Genomic DNA, 20,933 nt, shown 5'->3' with positions numbered 1-20,933 from the left:
CCCTAAATGGAAGAACCCGTAGTGACAAAAATGGGGTCAGTACATTTGACAACGGGCGATATAACAGCAGGATCGACTACGTTCTATGTAGTCTTAAACTATGGCCCTTGATCTGCGATATGGAAGTTGTCTGGCGGATAGAGAGTGATCACAACCCCCTGTGCGCAGTCCATAAATGGTGGTCCCATATTAATCAGCCCATTGGCCACACTGAGATGGTCTCTCCCTTGACCGTCCCCACCAACGACATGCGTAGATTAAGGTGGGAAAATATAGTGACTAACCAACAGGCCATCGCTAATATTAGCGATGAGGTTGATAAAGCAATCTTGGCCATAGAGCACTCTAAATCACCTAGCACTGGCTTAGACAAGATAAGAGGAATTCATAACACCCTTTTTTGCACAATCAAAGCTTACTTCCTTAAACCTGTGAAAAGCAAAGGAGCTAGAGCCCTAAAACCTGCAAAATGGTATAATGACCAGTGTAGGGATGCACGACTGGCTTTAGGTAATGCCATTAAGGGCGGGCAATCTACTGTAATTAAATCTGCCAGAAAAGATTATAAAACGAGTATATCCAAGGCAAAGAAAGCCTGGGATGAACACCACTGGTCTGAGTTAAAGGCAGCTAGTGATAGGAAGGATTCTCGGTTATTCTGGCACATTGTCAAATGGGGAAGTTCAGGTTTACCCGGTCCCCCAAGCAACAACGTCCCAGAAGAAGAATGGGTAAAATTCTTTAAAAACCAGTACGCTGAGCCAAACAATGTTGTGTCCGGGCCAGACACTAGTGTAAATCAGTTCCAAGACAACCTCTTTGGTGCTGATGAAATTATGATGGCCCTTAGCTCAGTAGCTCCGGGATGTGCTCCTGGTCTTGATGGTGTACCAGCTGATGTATTTATAAATGATAAAGAGCGCTGGTGTAAGTACATTCATCTTCTTATGAATGCTATTGCACTGGGTGCAGCGGTACCAACTTCCTGGCAGGGTGCTGTAATTATACCTGTCTTCAAGAAAGGTGACCGGTCCCAGCCGGGCAATTATAGACCGATAAGCCTCATTGACACTATTCAAAAGATTGTGGGGCGTGTGATTGTCAACAGGCTTTTGGACTGGGAGGAGGAGACCAACGCCCTCTCACCCTTCCAGGCAGGATTTCGAAGGTCCACAAGTACGGTAGACCAGGTTTTTCGTTTTACCCTGTTGCAATGGAGGACCGTTGTACTGGGTGAGGGCAGCTTGTATGCAGCTTTTGTAGACTTGCGGGCTGCCTTCGACCTTGTCCCCCTGTCTAAGCTATAGTTGGTCCTTAAGAAACAGGGACTACCTAGTGACTTATTATCCCTGATAATGAGACTCCACGAATCCAATTTTGCACGAATCCAGTGGGGGGGGGACTAGGCTCGGTAACTGTGGACTTCCCAGTTGAGAGAGGAGTTCGACAAGGATGTTCAATGGCTCCCGTTCTTTTCACTTTGTATATCAATGATGTTGTTGCCCGCATGCTCTCTGCCCAAGTGGATGCTCCCTTTTTAGCTGGGACTAAAATCCCTATTTTAATGTTTGCAGACGATACGCTCATTTTATCTAAAACCCCTAGTGGCTTGCAGCGTGCCTTGTCTATTTTTGATCAATTTTGTGGGGAGTATGGCTTAGAAGTTAATTCAGCCAAAACAAAACTTATGATTTTTAATCCCCATCGTAATTTTAAATCTAAAATTACTTTGAATGACCGCCCGCTAGAAGTAGTGAATACTTTCACATACTTAGGCTTACATATTTCTAGCGATAAGAGTTGGCGGCACCATATTGATATTGCCAGACTTAGACACAGGCAATTGTCTGGTGCTATCTGTGCAGAGCATAGAAAATCCTTAACCAAACCAGTAAAACCTGCCCTTCAGGTTTATGAAGCAAAGGCTCTAGGCTCTGCCCTTTATAGTGCGGAGCACTGGGGCTTTGAGAAAGTGGTTGTGCTTCAATCCTCTGAAAATAATTTTTTCAGGGCTATAACGGGTGGCCCTAAAAGCACCCCCCTGTTGCCCCTCAAATATGATTTGGGCAGAAGAGCAGTTTCAGATCTGGTTAAGCTCCGTCCAATCTTATATTGGCGTAGGTTATGGATGACTCCTGTGTTCTCTCACTATGCCGAGGGCTTTTTAGACATTATAAGATCTGATGTATTCCACAAAATTGGGTGGTTAAAATCACTTAAGACAACTTTGACTGAGCTTGGTTTGTGTTCACTTTGGGAAGACCCGGAGAGAGCAATTTTTCCATCTAAAAGCACTCTAAAAGACATTTACTGGGAGATGGTTGCCTCCCGGCATTGGAGTAGCTCCAGTGCTGGATCCATGACTGGAGAATTCTTAGAGGCCAAGATGTATCCCTGTTTAGAACCCTACTGGGACATTATAACCAAGCCAGGAGAAAGAAAGCTCCTTTTCCAACTTAGAGCAGGCGCTCTTCCCCTCAGATATTTGTCAGCTAAGTGGGATGGTGGATCCTGTGGTAGCTGCCCTGTTTGTGGTATTACTAAAGAATCAATCGGCCACTTTTTATTTTCGTGCAAAGCTTACGCTGCTCCAAGGCGCATCTGGCTGTCCCCGATGTGTAAAAACCTGGGGACCACCAGTAGTATTGTTGCTTTGCGTATTATATGCACGAGCACTTTGACTTGGATCTCAGTAGCCACTGCAAAGTACTTAGGGTGGGCATGGTCGATAAGACAGAGACTGCTAGTCACTTGACTATTCTCTTGCTTAGAAAGAGACTGCTAGTTATTTGACTATTCTCTTGTTTAGATCGAGATTGCTAGTCATCTGACTATTCTCTGCTATGTCATTTCGTCTGCATTTTAACTTACATCCTTTTTAACATTACCCTTGTATTAATCCATTCTTACCATTTTTTTTCTTTCTAAATTTCCTTTTGCTTAATAGAACAGTATGTTACATAAATAGGATCAGTAATCAAGTTTGAAATTTTTAAGAAGTATGTCTTGTATTCTGATATCATTGATTGGAATTTAATTCTATTTTTTAAATGTTGTATGAATTGTTTTTATTGTATATTTGTACTTGCTTTTATGAATGAATTTCGAATAAAGCATACTTTGACTTGACTTGACCTGACTTGACTTGTAATGCAATAGTAAATATTACCACATATAAGGCATGTGAGTAGGCCAATTACTTATAATGCGGCTAAAGCATACCTTTGATGGACCTGTGCTGTATTAGAAAGCCCCATCGCTGACTACTTTCCTATACCCTCTTCCAGAGAACGCACCTGTCTGAGCTCCCCACCAACAGGCATCAGTCAGTCAGTTTATTCCTTCTTAAAATCTGTCATACAATTTTGACTTACCACTCACATTTCCGAGTCACAAACCTTAACAAACATCAGATGTTGCACAGTTTGCTTGTTTTGTTTCACATTTGATTATAGGTTAGTTTGGTCTTTTTTGTACTGCTTTCTGTTTTTTTATGTTATTCGGGTATCTGAATGTCAAGCTCACGATATGCCTGACCCTTACCTTTTCAATTTCATTAAGATAGCAGTCAATGAAGTCTCTGGGCTCAGATGGATTCCAGTGCTCTCTATGCTTCAGAATTGATTTTCTGGTGTACATTTCAAGGGTATTCTGGTATCTAAAAAGTTGCTGATGAGATCCAGGAAGGTGCTTCATTATTCGGGGGAAAACATTGTAGAGCTGGACAAAAAATAAGCATATTAATAGCCAGTTATGTTTATATTATTTACACAGATGTAATAACATTTAATGAATCTCTCGAATCATAAATCTGATTTCCTTGGTTAAAAACGTGAATCAATTTAGCAGCAGAGATGTGAGCAATTGTTACTTGGCAGGTCTTCAAGACAGAGACCAAGCTGTTTACCCATATTTGCTACTCATCATCACCACTGGTATTACCTTAGGAGAAATCCTTGAGTTCTTACAACAGGGAACCATGGTCTGGGCAAGCGAGCTCTGAAAAACTAAGAAGCATTTCAATGTTGGGATGATTGGTGGCTCACTAGAATCTGGAGTGGTTAATAAGCTGTGTTGTCTGTCCAGTAAGCCCCATGAATGTGTGTTCACTCATCTATTCAGTCCTTTCTCCACTTCTGTCCTTCATCAGTGCTATGAGTGGGGTTTGAGAGGTGGGTGATACTCCTGAGTGCATGACCACTCCCAAGAAGCAAGTGAGCCTACCATTTCCAAGAAGTGCTTAGCAGAGAGTTCCCTATTATGCCTTTTTTAAATGAGTGTAAAATGGTGTTTTAGAGCCCACGTTTCAATGTATAATCAGTGATATAGAACAAAGAGATATTTAAATTTTTTCTAGGGGAGTAGTGAGCACACACATTAGGACAAGAATCCTCTCCAGCATTTGATAGACTCTCATGGAAGATTGTAATTGTTTACTCCAACTATGGTTAACAAACTAATCTAAATCCCAAGGTTACATAGAACCTTACATTGAAACTCGGGGCTTGTGATCAACTTCTGTCTTCTCCAAATACACCCGTGTGATTCAGGTCATCTGAAGACTGGCCAAAGAAACTTGGCTGAGACTTTAAAACATCCCACTAAAAACTCAACAGGGGAGACTGGATCATCTCCCACTAAAAACTCAACAGGGGAGACTGCATCATCACCCACTAAAATCTCAAAAGGTTTCTCAGGCCTACCCCAAATGCTTGTGTCATTTCCATTTGCAACAATCCTGAATGTAGTATTCTAAAGTGCTTCCAAGTGATCCTGTGAGGTACACCATGGGAGTACTAAAGTAATGCTGGAGCAGTTCTGACCCTGAACAGTACTAAACTCTATGCTTACCATTAGTTAGACACTGAAAAACAGTACAAACAAATTGTGCAATCTGGTGCATTAAATGTCTTTATTTTTTGTTGTTATCGTTCATTTTTTCTTTTTTGCTATACGTTTTCCTTTTTTTTTCTTTGGTATGAGGTTTTTCAGTGTGACTTCATTGTAGATTATGCACATTTTTTTCCTCTGTCCTGGGATCCAATAATTTCAGTCATGTGACCACCATTTAAATTGGGCTACCTAGTTGAAATCCATTACCCTAGATTAATGAACATTAATCAAATCTGGCCGGCTAATACCTGCTTGCCTCTATGAGCTCTTTTTATCACTATCAAAAAGAAAAACAACCAACACCAGGAGCAGCCTGGGATATATTAGGGGAACCCAAGTGTTGCACTCGCTATTTATACATTTTGCCCCATGACTACTTTGATTCACATGAATTTCTTTGAATGTGGGCCAACTGAGAGAGCCTAATCCAGGAATCTGTATATTTAGGTTGTTAACTGGAAGTCTGTAATGTTGAGTTTTCCAATAGGAGGTTATGTGAGATACTGTGCCCAGATATTGAATGCCCCATGTCATAAAAGGGGCGTAGAAGGAAGGCACCATCATTGGTGAACACATGCTTGTAGAGTTGAATCTCAGAGTTCTTTTGAATGGCTGAAAATGGGGAAGGTACCTCCCAATATGGGTTCAAAGCACTTCAGAGCTGTAGACAAGTACTCTAAAAGATCTGCTACAATGCTTCCTGTGAATGATGCTGGTTTCGGTTACTGGCTTTAGGTTGCCATTGATGTAGGGGAGAAGGGTTTCCAGCTGTTCTAGACGTCTGCCTACAAAGGATGTGTACACAGTACACATCTTGAATATAATTCTCTTTCCACTGAGGTAGTGAAACTCTTCCAAGGCATGGGTTATATACTCTTTTTCTTTAGCTTTAAACCAGGATCTAGCCATGGACCTCAGTACTTTGTTTGCCATCATATATGCAACAGTGTGTGAAATTCCCAATACTTTTCTTTTGGGACCTGTCTTAGAAAATACTGCAATAATCCAGTAGAGATAAATCCAGTGCACCAAAGGATAGCTTTAAACCAGGATCTAGCTATGGACCTCAGTACTTTGTTTACCATCCTATATGCAACAGTGTGTTAAATTCCCAATACGTTTCTTTTGGGACCTGGCTTAGAAAATACTGCAATACTCCAGTAGAGATAAATCCAGTGCACCAAAGGATTTAATACAGTTGTTAATTTGTGATAGTGAAAGGACCCTCTGTACCCTTATGAGTTCAAAATTGGTATTTTCCCTCAGTCATGTGCTGAGATGTAATAAGGGTAGAAAACTTGAGGTTGCATCAAAATGGTACGCCTTCCCAAAAGAGGCATAATGATGAGAAATATCGCCACTTCTTCTCATTATTTTCCCTTTCTAAGTGTGCTGCATTCTGCAGCACATGTAAAAAGTGCATCTAGGGATTGTTTTTGTGGAGGAAGGTATTCCTTACTTCCAAACACAATCTTGCCTGTAATGCAGGCACACTTGACTATGGTGGAAGGGGGCCTGGTTTGGTACTAGGCAGCACTCAGTACACCAGTGCAGGGAGAGAGCAGGAATGCTTCATATCTTAGTGAACATGGTTCATTCCTGCTCTTTCCCGTCACGTAGTGCATCAATTTGTCTTGCTGCTTTGCAAGGCTTCTATGTAAATCTGGTCCTATGTGTCCCTGTCAGGTGATGTCATTTATGACAGGGATTTCCTACTAATAGACATGTTACATGCAAGCCATGCCTCCATGTATGCCAACATTAAGACACTAACTCTTTATATTGTATGTGCAAAAGATACAGGGCTTAGAAAAATAATATTCTGAGTGGTAATGCTAAAATGCTAACAGTTTGACCAAGGTTGACATTATTTTCAGAGCTGTAAGTTGACATTAGTCACACTAACAAATCAGAGAACCAACATTTTCCATACTCTGAAGGCTGTAGGGCTATGTGCAATGATCAAAACTGCAAGAACATCCGGACTCACACAAATCAGTTTTGTAAGGAAATACATATGGTAACATTTGCCTGCCTTCCCTGTGCTTCTGCATCAGAGGCCTTGCTAGTGTTACAGAGCAATACCAGAGGTGTGCAAGAGTCTCACTTCCATTTCCATAATAAAATCTGAGGAAATTGAAATGTATAAAGCGAATGAAGGATTTGGAAGGGGCAGACATCAGGACTGATCATTAATGTGACATGTCAAATTACTGTTATCTGACTGAAGGATGAGGTATTTATAATAGTCACCTTCTTTCCTAATACGACAGCTGAGGTTACTGTAACAATTAAATTAATTGTGATACATAAGATTTATACATCAATAGTGCATAATAAAAAAAATCATTTTTCTGTAAAAAAAATACTAAAAACAACTGTGTGTGTCTACTGTTTTTAGGGACCAGGGAAGGGATCTATAATTATATATGATACTTGCCCTGCAGATGAGGGTTGACAGGGCTGTTTGACTCCTAGCACTCCTCATCTGAATGAGCATAACTTGTTGTAGTGGGGAGTTGGAGACACCTGCCAATTTTCCACTACATTGTTTCCAGGTTTTCCAAATATTTTTCAATCTTATCTCCCTGTTGATCTTGTAAGTCTGTCATGTTGCAGGGGCATTTTAATGATGCTCAAATGGTGGTTCTATCATCTTGTAGGCATTTATATTGAGCTACATCATTCTGTTGGTGGCTTGTCTATTTCAGGAATCATAATCTGCCTTTGTTTTAATTCCAGACCACCTTTTGATTCACAATCATACAGACTTTAAAGTAGTCTTTGTCAGTTGAGGCCACAATCTTTTCTTACCACATTACAATAAAGGAAGCATGGATCAGGATTAAGATCACAGTTCACATATTAGTAAAAGCAGAACACAAAATGTTTCCTTGTCTGTATTTGTAGAGAGAAAACATAAATAGCAAGAAGGTGTCCTTTTGAGTGACACCATATGCTGTATATCATGACTGTTGTACATATTTTCACCACAGGGAATTAAAGAAGATAAGTGATTTGTTAATGAAATTTAAGAAGCTGCAGGTGTACACACTTGCTTCGACTACAATGCAAATGGTGTTTAGACAAGTTCTACTGCACTTGCCTGTTTACTCTACATAGCCCTTCAAGACTGAATTCACATTCATTGGTAAATAAACATGGAAATAAACCAGTTGCAACTTTTTAATAGTTTGGTTATCGTCACTGTTGTTGCTCAGTGTGGGCTGAGAATGAAATAGGAAAAACTGTGAAAGTAGGCTACATCACTTTCAAGTGCTTATCTGCAGTATCTCATGGGAGCTTAAAATAAGCAGTGGCATATATACTCACCCACAATGTTAGGAGATGGCTGTGAAGAAGAGGGCTGACTTGCCAGAGTGGGGTTGGCGTGGGAGAGAGTGGGAAGATTTTGCCTGGCAGGGTGGAACATTCCATGTTTACCGTACACTGTCAAAGGGCCTGCAGCCTTTTCCGTATTAAATTTCAATAGCCGGATTATCCGGCTGGTAAAATCGGTGCTGGTGGTAAATGTGTGCCAGGAGGCTTCAATGGGGTGGTATGTAAGGGAGTGCGAAACTTGCATAATTTGTTGAAGCGTAATAAGGCAAAAATTACAGAAAAATCAAGTAATATTAAATTACTCACCCTGTGCATAGCTCCTGTGCCCACCCTGGAGGCATGGGAAGGGAAATGAGCAACTTCTAATCTGTGGTCACTCAAAACCAGTTCTGGGGAAAGATCTTCTCTCACTGGGCCTTATGCCTGACTGGCTAGGGGACAAAGGATGGGGCAGGCCAAGGTGTTAGCTACAGATGCCTATGGTTGGGTAGGCCCCTTTGAAGTGGATTAAGGTCCTGGGCACAGCCCAGTTGGCCAACATGTTAGAGAAAGAAAACACCTCTCCACACCCAAGCCCTTTTTCTCAGGTCTGGGAGCACGTTCACAACTCATTTAGGGGTCTAATCAGCTCCTGGTTAACAGTCAGAAGCTCATGCAAACAAATATGCTGATGTATGTACCTGTTCTAAAATGTGTATTACAAATCAGACTTTACCAATGAATGAGGCTTGTAATAAATGTTTTAAAAAGTGTGAAGATAAACTCTGTAGCTAGTTCCTAGGCGGAGATAGCAAATATTACACTTAATACTGCATCCCAGTGCTTCCTAATGGAACAGCTACCCTGCTACAGTGAAAATAGCTTTGAGGGTTTTTTCACCGTAAGGACATGTTTAACGTTAAACCTTTACATTTCCTATCTTTAAATACCCTGCACCCTCCTTAAGGACATTCAAGACCAACTTAGGGGTGACTTAACATTAAAAGGAGGGTTTAGGCCTGTCAACAACAGTTAATTTGACAAGCCAAATTTACAGTTTAAACCAGAACAGCCAGGCTACTGATGGAAGGTGTGCAGTATGTTTACGTTGCCACCATAGTGGTTGGCGCAATGAGTGCTTACAGTCCCTGGATACACTAGGGTACCATACACTAGGGACTTCTAGATACGCTAAATATGCCAATCAGGGGTATGCCAATTTCATCGTGTTGAAAGGGGCAGTACAGGCACTTTACGACTTGTTAGCAGGGGTAAAGTGCACAGAGTTCTACAGCCAGCAAAAATAGTCAAGGCAACAATCTAGGGTGTTACAGCGCAAAAGATTATCATTTCCATTATTTATAATGATAAATATTTCCAATATTTATCATTTGGATCATCAGGAGAAGTTGGGAGGGTCTCCAGGATCACACCCAACTCATCCCAGGGATGCCTGACACAATTCACAAATTGCCACAGAGATGCTTCCCCTTTGTGAATCAGATACCACCAAAACTTGGGTGTCACTCTCTGATGCAGTATTTGAGAGTTCACAAGTGCAGTAGTGGTCACAAACAATTGATGAATTTCATTCAGAATTACAAGTAGGTAGTTATCCCCATTCGATGCGACCTCCCAAATGTGATTCGCAATGAATCACAAAAATGCATTTTGCAAGTCGGAAAACATTGTTCCATTCACAAAATACCTTTCACACATTGCATCGGTGAATTTTGTGGTCGTAAACCATGTTGGATTGAGAATCACACACTTTGTGACTGAAAAATGCAGTGATACATCGGGCCACAGTCTTTATTGCTCTACTGAACTAGAGATGATTGCTTGATGATCCGTATTATGGTGCTCTAGAGCTCAACTATCTGTACAGAGAAAGAGCTCCTGACAGTGCAGACTTTTTTTGAATGAAGGGATTATAAAGTGGAGTCTTTCTTGATCCAAAGTTCTTCTTTTGGAGATAAACTTTGTGTTTGTGGGTAAAGGAAGACTGATACTGTCCCAAAGACAATCCAGTGTGAGATGCAAAGTGTCTACAACTAGATCAAGCTTGCCATGGATAGCCAGTGCAGGACATATAGCCACATCTGTTCAAGTTTAGAACTTTTCTAGTCACTGTGTTCTAGAGTTTTTGTAACTTTTGGAACAGTTAATGAGGGGCTCTAAAATATAGTTCATTGGCCTGTGAAAGACATGCTTTCTATATGATTACAGTGGCATGGAAATCCTTCATGCAACATAGTTTTGTGGTGCAGATTGGCTCTTTGGTACCTTTCTTAATCTCTGTTCAATGGGAGAGCTTGGAATCAATACTCACAGCCACATTCTTTACTTTAGTAGAGTGGTTAGGAAGCAGTCAGATGCCTTGGGCCAGGCAGTGGTACGACCATGGTTATGCCATGCACAACTGTTCAGAATCTCCATTTCAGATTGCTCAATAGCATTGAATGATCTACTACTTGAAAGTACAGACCAAGAGATGGAAGTCTAGCTGGGAGGTAAAAGGTGATGAGCAGAATGGAAGAAGGGTGATGATGTGGCCTCTATCAAGGTAAGAATTGATCCAGTTCAACAATACCATGAATTCCGGGACAAAAAGTCAAGTAGGAAGAGGGTGGTGACACCAATAGAGTCAACACTTTTTTAGTGGTGATCTCGGGTAACAACTAATGTGATATCACTACCTTGCCAAGGTCAGAATTGTATTTGTCTGTGTCAGAGGAGGTTGTTTTCCTCAAGCAAAGTTGTGATATATGAAAAGACAGTTTTTCGCAGGACTTATCCAGCAATAGCCCTTGGTATAAAGGTATTTAGTTATCAGGATCCCCTTGGTCAAGTCTTTGCTCCTTGAGGAAGGTGGGCTTGCACTGTTCTCTTACTCACTGCAATTCAGATCAGGCATTATACCCAGTGTTGGCAGGAAATATATAGATATATATATAGAAAGAAGCTAAACTCCACAGGTAATTAGAATTTTCCTTTTTTAGAAAGCTCTTACTGTCAAAAGAAAAGGGACTTTCAGGAGAAGTAAAATGTGCTTTATCACATACCCTTTCTGTTGGTACCTGTTATATAAGCTTTGCTGATTGTCCAAACAAAGAGCATACAAAATGTATCACATTCATATGGTACAATAGAAAATGGTCACAATCAGAAAGTACAAACGTGCAATAACTTATGCTTACCTGAGCAGTTAGGTTTGCGTGAAGCTTTGACGTGACACTAAATATATGAAGTATTTCCTGGAACTCTGGGTCCTGATAGTCAAAGCGATCTCCAAAAGTTATAGCACAGATAACATTTGAAACACTGCTATTGATGTAAAAGTGTGGGTCAAATGGCTGCCCTAAAATTGAAGTGTAAACAAAATAAAGTTCAGATTACATTTGAGGGCTTACAATGCTCAATGTAGCGTTGAGCACTTATATTTTTTAATGCAAGCTGGAACTGCCATCTCATGTGTAAGCCTAAACCTTATGGTTATTGGTCGAGTTCACAAAGGTGTTTACAAATCTAACCTATGCACCATGGATCAACATCTTAACTTTAACAGGTTGCTGAAGATGCAGCTGTTCTGATAATGACCCAGCTTCATGTACTCCTGCAATTTTAAACCCTAAGGTAGGAACGCTAAAAATACACAATGTCAAAGGAAACAGATTATGACTTTGCACTAATAAATGGATTGGCTCACATGGAAAAATCCACCAGCACAGTGGAAATTACTAAGTGAGTAAATCTGCTCATAGGGACAGGTCTGTACATATTCCAGAGTTGTGGACTTGTGCAAAATGTAGTAGACACCCACAAACTCAGTCATTGTTGTGCAGAATTACAAAGCTTTTAAGATAAATTCACTCTGAAAATGGCTGGAGATAATGTCCTTGCATCATGGGCAGGAGTAAATATGTTTGCAGTGCGAGAAACAAGAAGCAACCCCCTAAAAATTGGAGAAAATAATTTTAACTGTGGAGATATTTAAATTTATCCAAAATGTTGACATGTCTTTCATAAAAATCTGCAACATTGTACTCAGAATCTCGTACAGTAACTGATACAATAGAGAAAGAAATTAAAGGTTAGAATGTATGGGGCCACCATAAACCTGTAATAATACATCTGTACGTTTTTGCATAGGAGCTGTGGCACCAAATACTCTAAAACAGCTGCAGGGCATATCAGGAAATTGTCAAACAATAACGGCTATGTGCTATCAATTAAGTGGTGTTCTCACCAATGGAGCATTTACTGGAAGGTTACTTCTGTTTTGAGATTGTGTTCTTATAAATCTATCACCCACTGATTTCTGTAGGATTCTCACTAGGAGGCTTCACCCATCTCAAGCTTGAAATGCTGTCCAGTTTTTCCAGGAAGTCATCTCTAGTTTGACAGCCTCCCCAGTTATTCAATTCATGGTTCTCAAGCCCTTAAACTGCAATTTCTCAGTTTGGGGCTATAGCTGCCTCACCAATGTAGGGAGGGACCTCTCATCCAACAGCGACGGAAGGAAAACAAAAAGGCTTAGAAAACCTGGGTCTAAATGTTTTAAAACCTCTTCCAATGCACTTCTTTGCTCTTAAGAAGACGTTAGGGAGGGTATAACCATGCACATATTGGCACAAAAACTAAAATCTCTTAGAATTTTTTTCCCTTAATGTTCCAAAATGTTGATTTTTCAGGTAGTAATCAATAAGGCTTTCCATGAGTCTCGTGAATGTAAACATACCAAAAATGTATATGTGTCTAGATGGGTCAAGCTGCCACCTGTGCATAAGTATCCGCTCCTTAGAAAATCTCTCTAGACTTTCGAACATCTCCATGGAAAGCGGTAGGAGACTCAGAACTGTAAACAAACATTGCAGACCATTATACAATCTGAACTAATGTACCTTACAAAATGTATAGCTGGCAACAGATCTGCCCCTCTTCTCAAAAGTTAAAGGACCATGGAGAAACACAGATAGTGGAGATGTCATGTGATAATTAGAATGTGGGCATTAATAGTACAAAGGACAACATTTTTTTTTTTTCGTGTGTTACTATTATCACCTTTGATAAAGAACTGGCCATGTGACTTCAATTGTCTAATACTTAATAACTTGTAGGATGAGGTCAAAATGTTCCAACCCTTAACATATCATGGGTAAAAAGTGTGAGGATTGAGCAGTTTAGCTTGGGGATCTGTTGGTAGGAAGAAGGCTACATTGTTTGTGTGATTACCACTCTGGTTCTTACCACAAAAGGGAATGATTTCAGTTCTTCGCTAGAAAGACTGCACTTTACTACAACACGGTTATGTGGAAGTAAGAATCAGATTTGTCCCTAAGGGCACAAATACAGATTTCCCGGGGGTAGGGGGGGGGGGCACTACCTATTCTCTTTTGAGTAAGTGGTGACTGGGAGGTGCAGGTAGCGGATAGAAGAGGCACCCTCCTGAAAGGATGGGAGCAGCCACCCATCAAAATAAGACTGGAAACAAAGATGGATACAAGAGGGTGGGCTTGGACTGGTTGCCAAGTCACTTGTACAAGTGCTCTATTAGATGGAGATGCAGACAACGCATGTGCAGCTATGCATAGAAACACCATGTCAATACAATGCATTGTTCAGGATGTGGCTCACTGGCTGTTTGAAGGCAGTTACTGTCAATAGAGGAAGGAAAACATTCTGTAGGCTTGAGTAAAGAATACACCAGTGAAATTAGTTCTCTAGGTGACTACCTAGGTAGACCCGGGTAGGACATTAAGAGTACTGTCTACAGTATTTTGGGTTACGGTGACACTAAATATTGCTATTAAACACATTAAATTTCTAGGTACACATCACATTGATTTTAATAGAAGAGGTGGTACCTGAGAACTAAAGAACACTGGATTACAACTTTACAAATGGTTATAAATAAATAAGGGCAATTAGGCGTGTTTAAAACATGTTTTTTAATATTTTATTTAACATGGTTTTCATGAGTTTCTGTTGTGACCTTTAGATCTGTGCTGCATGACGACATGGTTTACATGCTGTATTTTGTGACTTGGGAAATTGCTTCATAATATGCAATTTTCTGTTTTTTGGTATGCAGATATGATTCAGTATTATGGTTATATTCCAAAAATAATCTTACCAACTTTTTCTAATTGATGCCCATTTATTTAACCATGATCCTTACTGACAGCTGATGTTAGTTACTGATTGTTCCATGCTATAGATGTAAATTACGAGTGATGTGGTTTTGATACATGAATGTGTTTGTGGCGTGAAAAGCCATTCAGAATTTGAGAAGAAAAGAGATTGGTTTTACAAGGCTCATTTTCAATGCTATGAGCCTCTAGATGATAAATAGTGAACTGTGTAACTTATCAGTTTCATATATTTTTTGATTCTTAGGTTGAGCCTAGGTTGCACAATCGCTGTCTCTCGACATGCTGTAATCAGTCAGGGGGCTTACAGCCCCCCTCCAGCTTCTGATTGGCTTTTGTCAGTGTCCTTCAAAAAAACAATGCTTTCAATTGGTTAATGGTTTCTGCTTGTCCCACTTTTTTCTCAATTGTTGACTCCCATGGATCCCCTCCTTGAACTTGTCCTCTACCACTTGTTCTATTTTACTTTCTTTGCAGGAACTATTTTTTACAATTCAAACAAGCATTTCCCTGGTGCAGCGATTTATCTTTCAACCGCTCGCTCTCCTCCCCCTGCTCCCTCGTGCTTCCCTGATACTGCTGAATACATTCCTTGTTCTGCTTGTTGTTTTTAATATGTGATTTGTGTTTATCTCTGTCTGTTAACTTTCCCTTGATGCACTTTTTGTATTTTCTTTTTATCTTGAACCACCTGTGATGTAAACACGGCAAAAGACTGCTCTTGTCCTCCACACATCTGTTGGTGTTTTGACTTGCTGCGTGCTTATTGAAACCGGGCTGTTAATCTTTTTGGCTCTCTGTTGCTCTTTATTTAAACCCCCAGATCTAATGTAACAAGCTGTTTCTACCAGTGTGCTTGTTTATTTTTTTTGTTGGGTTTTTAAGTTAGGGAATTTTTGTTTTCCACTCAAGTTTGTGTGTTTTTACTGTCGATGATCAATTTTTTTTGTAATTATGTTTGAAAAAGTTTATTCTCCTCCAAAATTGACTTTATTGATGTATATTTAAGAAGTTTCCAAGCTATGCGTGAAGGTTCCCATACATATATTTAGGGCCCATTACTCAATGTCTGGTGCCAACAACATCCACATGTGCCAGGTAGATTAACGATAACGATCTGTAGTGCTATGCTAATTCTTGCTATATTGTAGTAGAGTGGTATCGTTTCTCAACACAGCTACAAACTACTTTAACCCTGTCCCACCACTGCAGACTCCTTATCGCTAATTGGCGTTCGGTGGAAAAAAGTTGCGGCGAATGGCTTCAAAGGTTGAATGGGTACTTAAATTCCTTTTGACTATTTCCATGAAAGACTATTGCAATGCGCCTGCACTTTTTTTTTTTAAGTGAGCAGGGTGAGATAAGGAGTCTGAAATGGTGGAAGAAGTTTGAATAGTTGTAGTTATGTTTTTAAAGGTGCTAGCTTAGATTTGAAAGAGGAAATCTGCAGAGCTGAAAAGATCTTCATCAGTGCTTCGAGGTACATATGTGTGTTTTGTTGGCATGTAAACTAACAGTGAATTGCTGTAACTCACCTGATGTGAAGCTTCCTCCGGAGATTGGAACTTAGTTCCTAAGCAGCCTCCTGTGACATAATCTAAATATTCATGCGCTGTTACCAGCAAGGAATGAGGTGTTGGAATGAATAGTGTTAGTCATCATTTGGCTGCGTCGCAATTTTGTCATTTTTTAGTGGGGATTATTTTTAACAGTTGTTTTCTCTTGTTGGGTCTTGATACTGACTGTTACTGTAATAGAAAATGAAACTGGCAGTGATACAAACGTTTGCCAACAGTAGGGCCAATCCATTTCTTAAGAGACTCGTTCCCTGTGCTTTTGGACAAACTGAAAGGCAGCTTTCTTTTAATTTTTGTTTTACGTTTCACAATTTTTGTGGATAGTTTTTATCGTTGTATTTGTTGCATTATTAAGAGGTTTGTTTCCTTTATCTGTTTGTTTCCTTTATTAGGTTGAGTCTCAACCTGTTGTATCTCCCTATGGCTTTTAGCACACCTTCCAATTGCTATTGGTTGTTAAGTGTAGCATTTAAAAATGCTGGCTTACAATTGGTGCATTTGTTGAAATGTCCCTTCTTTGCATGCTGAGTTCCCTCCCTGGCAATTTAACTCATAGAATGTTTTTGTTGGCCATCACACTGTATAGCATGTGATGGCCTTTCCTCCCGTCTGGTTTATTTATAGTTGTTTTTTGCCTGCAATCAGTGTGGCCGCCAGCATTCCTGAAATAACAGGAGCAACTGGGATGGGTGGCACATGTGAGTGCCCTGCTTGTGTCTTCGGTGTCCGTCTTTTTTTTTGTTGTTTCCTGCTCATCGCCATTCAGTATTTTTTATTCTACATACATATTTTAATTTTTGTTGGACTTTTAGACACTGGGAAATAAAGTGATTTGCACAGAATCACAGAATGTTGAGTCTATGCCGAGACTCGAACCCTGTTCCTCCGAGCCGAAGCCATTTCTTCGTGTTGCACCCCCCGTTCTCCTCCCACCCTCCCCACTAGTTTATCTAAGTTGTTTCTTTTGGAGAGAGCCCTGCAGAGGCAGAATCCACCCAGTGCCCCTCTTCTGGTTTAGGTGGTTCCTGTCCACATTAACAGCTGCAGGGCAATATGCTTCATTGGAGTGAGGTGAGGGGTTGGGTTACTTGACCTAGTGACTGCCAGGCCCTATCACACTACGACTACTCAGTTTAGGACATGTTGAAGGGAGAATCTGGAGTTGCAGCACTGTTGACGAGCCAACAGGTGTTGCTGCATGATGTATTGTCGCTCCCGGACTTGTCGTGCACTGAAAAACAGTGGCTGTCCACTGCTTTGGCCACAGCGAAGGTGGAGCTCCTACCACATTGGAAATCTGCCATACCACCGTCCTAAGATACATGGCTGTTGGACCTGCATGTAATGGCTACTCATGAGCTCATTATAAACAAACTCAATGATCACATGTATGCATTTGAAGAGGTGTGGGGCAGTTTACTGCATGTGTAACCGTGATTGCTTGGTGGGAGGTGCTGAGGAGAGGGCCTGCATTTAATTTTATGATGTAAAATTTTACTGACATGATGCCGCTTTGAATGCGATACGAACTGTAGTATCTGAACTAATACATTACTTGCACATCACTTGCTTGAGAATGTCCCTCTGACATTCCTCACCAGCGTTCTGTGTTGCTTGGTGATGACTCTTTATTGTCTTGTGTTCTGCAAATGTTTAGTGTTGAAATCTGTAACAGTTGGGGCTGCTTTGCAACTGTTGGAGTCTGCTTCTTGCTCCACAATGGTGTAGCCAACAAATAAACGTTTTAACTTACCTTGGCTCCAGCGTCGTCACTACAAATTGTTGGCGAGGATCTGGCTACACGGAAGAACCTTCTGTGTGCTGTTTGGTTTTCCATTGCTCCAGCTGCAGATCTTCACTCCTCAACGCTGTCTCTTATGGTGATATCTGCGCCCTTCTCAAGTTTCCTGCCAACCCTAGAAGCTCTTTGGCATCCACCTGGTCATGTGAACTTTGCCGCAAAGTCTTCAGTTCTCTCCTGTTGCTGTGTGACATCTGCGTCTTCGCTCCTGTTGCTGTGTTGTACCAGCGTTTACCGACACAGAGTGATTAATTTGTTCGCTGATGTGGATGCCCGACAACTCCGGTGAGACCTTTCTTGTTTTGTTTTTTTATTCTTTATTTTAGACACACGCATTATATTTGCATTAAATACACTTAAACAATATACATTTCAATATGTATGTACAAGATGTCAGGTGTTTGTTTTTACACCCTCCCCTCCTTCTAAGCTAAACCACCCTACCACCCACAGCCCTTCCACCTCTCCCCCTCCACCCTTTGAAACCAAAGGAATTAAAATTTTGGTTTAAACCTTAATGTGCCCTAAACCTTGGTGTTTGGTACGTAGTAGAATCTCGCTTCAATCTCTCTTTAATATCTCAATTAATCTCAATGAATCTTATGTAAAAAAATCAGATGAATTAAATCAAATCAAATCGAAGCCTCATTAGTCAAGTTAGTTATTGGTAACCACATTTCAAGCCCTCTTTTTTTGGCTTTTAGACCCCTTCGTTTGTATACTGCTTTTTCCCAACTGTAAGTAGCTAGCAATTTCCCCAGTCAACAATGTACTGAAGAAGGTTCTTTATCTAACCAAACACTAGCCAGGCATAGCCTGAATACCGCCATAGCTGCGAAAAGCAAAACCCGGTATGGTTCAGTCATTACTGGTTGCTTACCCCCAACACAATTAATTGTGGCGTAAGATCCACCTCAAACCCCAGCATAAGCTTGATATTGTTACCCACCTCGGTAACCAAAGATAGTAATCGTCGACAGGTCGCAAACATATGTACACTATCAGCAGCAAGACATCCGCATCGAAAGCAATGTATACCTGTAGAGCCTCCCCATTTAAAAATCCGTGCTGGGGGGATGTACAAATTAAGCCAGGCTTTAAAGCATTGTACTTGTAGATTTGCCCGAGAAAAATTCAGTCTGACTTAACAGTAAAGAATCCTCGCATTCCCCTACCTCTGCTTGCAACAAAACCTGCCAGCGATTGGTATTTTTCATGAAATCATCCCCCATTATATTGTTAAATACTTTACAACATTTAGATATTGGTGATGGAGCCCCTAATGCCACATCCAGTAAGGGAACTCTATGACAGCTAATTGCCTTCTTGGATAAATAATCCCTCACTTGTAAATATTTGAAAAAATGGTTATTTCCTATCCCGAATTTCCTCTTAGTTGTATCAAAGGAGTGTGTTTTATTATCCTCCAAAAGATCACCAATATACCTTGTGCCCTTGTCAATCCATATTTTCATATATCCATCTTGGAAAATTTCAGGCAATAGATCATTATCAGCCAAGGGTGTATATCTGTGTATCCTGCTTATTTAAAATTTCTTCCTAACTGCCGTCCAAACCTTAAATGCTCCCAGCTAAATTTTAAATTTCACTCTTTTAAAATAAGCAAAATCTATATGACGCATGAGACAGCCATTGGCCTCCGCCCCTTATACTAGCCTATATATAGAAATATTGGATACTTCCTCTGTTACTACCATCTCTTTTCCCAATAAATCAGCCATCTGTTGTAAAGCTGCTGCCCAATAATAAACCTGGAGATTCGGAACAGACCAGCCCCCCTGATCTCTGGGTAGAGTCATAAATCTTAGTGTCCTGCGGGGACGTTTCCCGGCCCACAACATTTTGAGATTATTTGATTGAATGCAGAGAACCAGATCCTATTTATTTCGACTGGAATAGCTCTTAAAAAGTATAAAAGTTTGGGCAGGAATAGCATCTTAACAACATTACACCTCCCTAGGAGTGTAAGGTACAGGCCATTCATTCTGTTAAAATCTGCTTTAGTCTTTTGTAACAGAGGCTCCAGGTTGATTTGCACAATTTCGTCGATGTTGGCACAGATCTCAACCCCCAGATATATAGCATTTTCCACAACCCGTGTATCATCCAAGTCTACTCTAGAATTTTTGACAATCATCGTCTTATCCTCATTAAGATAATACCCTGAGATTTTACCAAAATCTTATGTTTCCCTTTCTACCTCATTAATAGCCTCTAATGGGTTAGCTGTAATTATAGCTAGGTCATCCGCCTATTCTAGAATCTTAGTATCTCCTCCAATAGAGTGGATGGCCTGTATCTTGTCATTCGCTGCAATTTTTTTAATTAAAGGATATATATAAAGTGCAAATAATAGCGGGGAGCAGGAGCACCCTTGCCGCGTACCTCGAGTAATTTTAATTAAATCAGATGTGAAGCCCATCATAGCTATTCTAGCCACGGGTTCCTGATACATACATCTGATAGCTCCAATAAAACCCTTGCCCAAACCTTTCTTTTCCATAATTGCCTATAAAAAGGGCCTATCGAACACTTTTTCAGCATCAAGTAGTATTGCAGCCATAGGGTCTCCTGAAACCTTTGGTTTTTTTTAGGGGTTTCAAGGTAAATTCATACCTGTTGGGTGGTCTCTGCTGCGCGCGGACTTTCGTTGCTTGCTCTTGCAGTCACCATCACGCGTCAGCTCGAACTTTGGCAATGACTGCTGTTCACAGCGTGCGCTTTTCTTCTCCGCTTGTCATTGCTACCCAGCTGCGCATGGACTTTCGTTGTCTGCTCGTGCAGCCATCTTCACGCTTGAGTTTTAGGTTTGACAGTGATCGCTGTTCTCAGGGCGCGCTCTTCCTCTCTGCCTGCCATTAATAATCCGGCAACAGCCTTTGTGCATGTGTGGCCACAGAGTCATTGCATTGGAAGTTAACTTCTCTGCCGCATAGCACGTGTGCATGCAGGCCGATCTTCAAGTTTCAAAGCAACGCCACACACATTTCTTCAGTCACTACGTGTAACTCCAAGCGTACTTCGCCGATATACACGGCATATTTCGCCGCTACACAAGGCATATTTCTCAATATTTAAAAGTCAGTAAATTTGAGAATGTTTCAAAAAAATAATTTAAAGACAGCAACACTTATTAAACAGCGCATCTTCGCCAATGCGCACGGCTTG

General features: G+C 40.7%; 1 protein-coding gene across 4 annotated transcripts in view; it reads right to left on the bottom strand.

The window, feature by feature from the left end:
- LOC146834881 (cytochrome P450 2J2-like) overlaps window positions 1-20,933 on the bottom strand; it is a 377,005-nt gene that overhangs the window by 185,925 nt on the left and 170,147 nt on the right. For all 4 annotated transcript variants that reach the window (XM_085602481.1, XM_085602480.1, XM_085602478.1 and 1 more), the window contains 2 exons: window positions 11,415-11,575; window positions 3,544-3,720 (listed from right to left, as the gene is read on the bottom strand). In XM_085602481.1, the coding sequence (XP_085458607.1) occupies window positions 3,544-3,720; window positions 11,415-11,575 (338 nt within the window). The remainder of the gene's footprint in view (window positions 1-3,543; window positions 3,721-11,414; window positions 11,576-20,933) is intronic.

This window comes from Triturus cristatus, chromosome 4_2 (assembly GCF_964204655.1).
Source record: "Triturus cristatus chromosome 4_2, aTriCri1.1, whole genome shotgun sequence".
NCBI lineage: Eukaryota > Metazoa > Chordata > Amphibia > Caudata > Salamandridae > Triturus > Triturus cristatus.
Note: the sequence above shows the minus strand (reverse complement) of the source record. Positions and strands in the feature narration are given on the sequence as shown.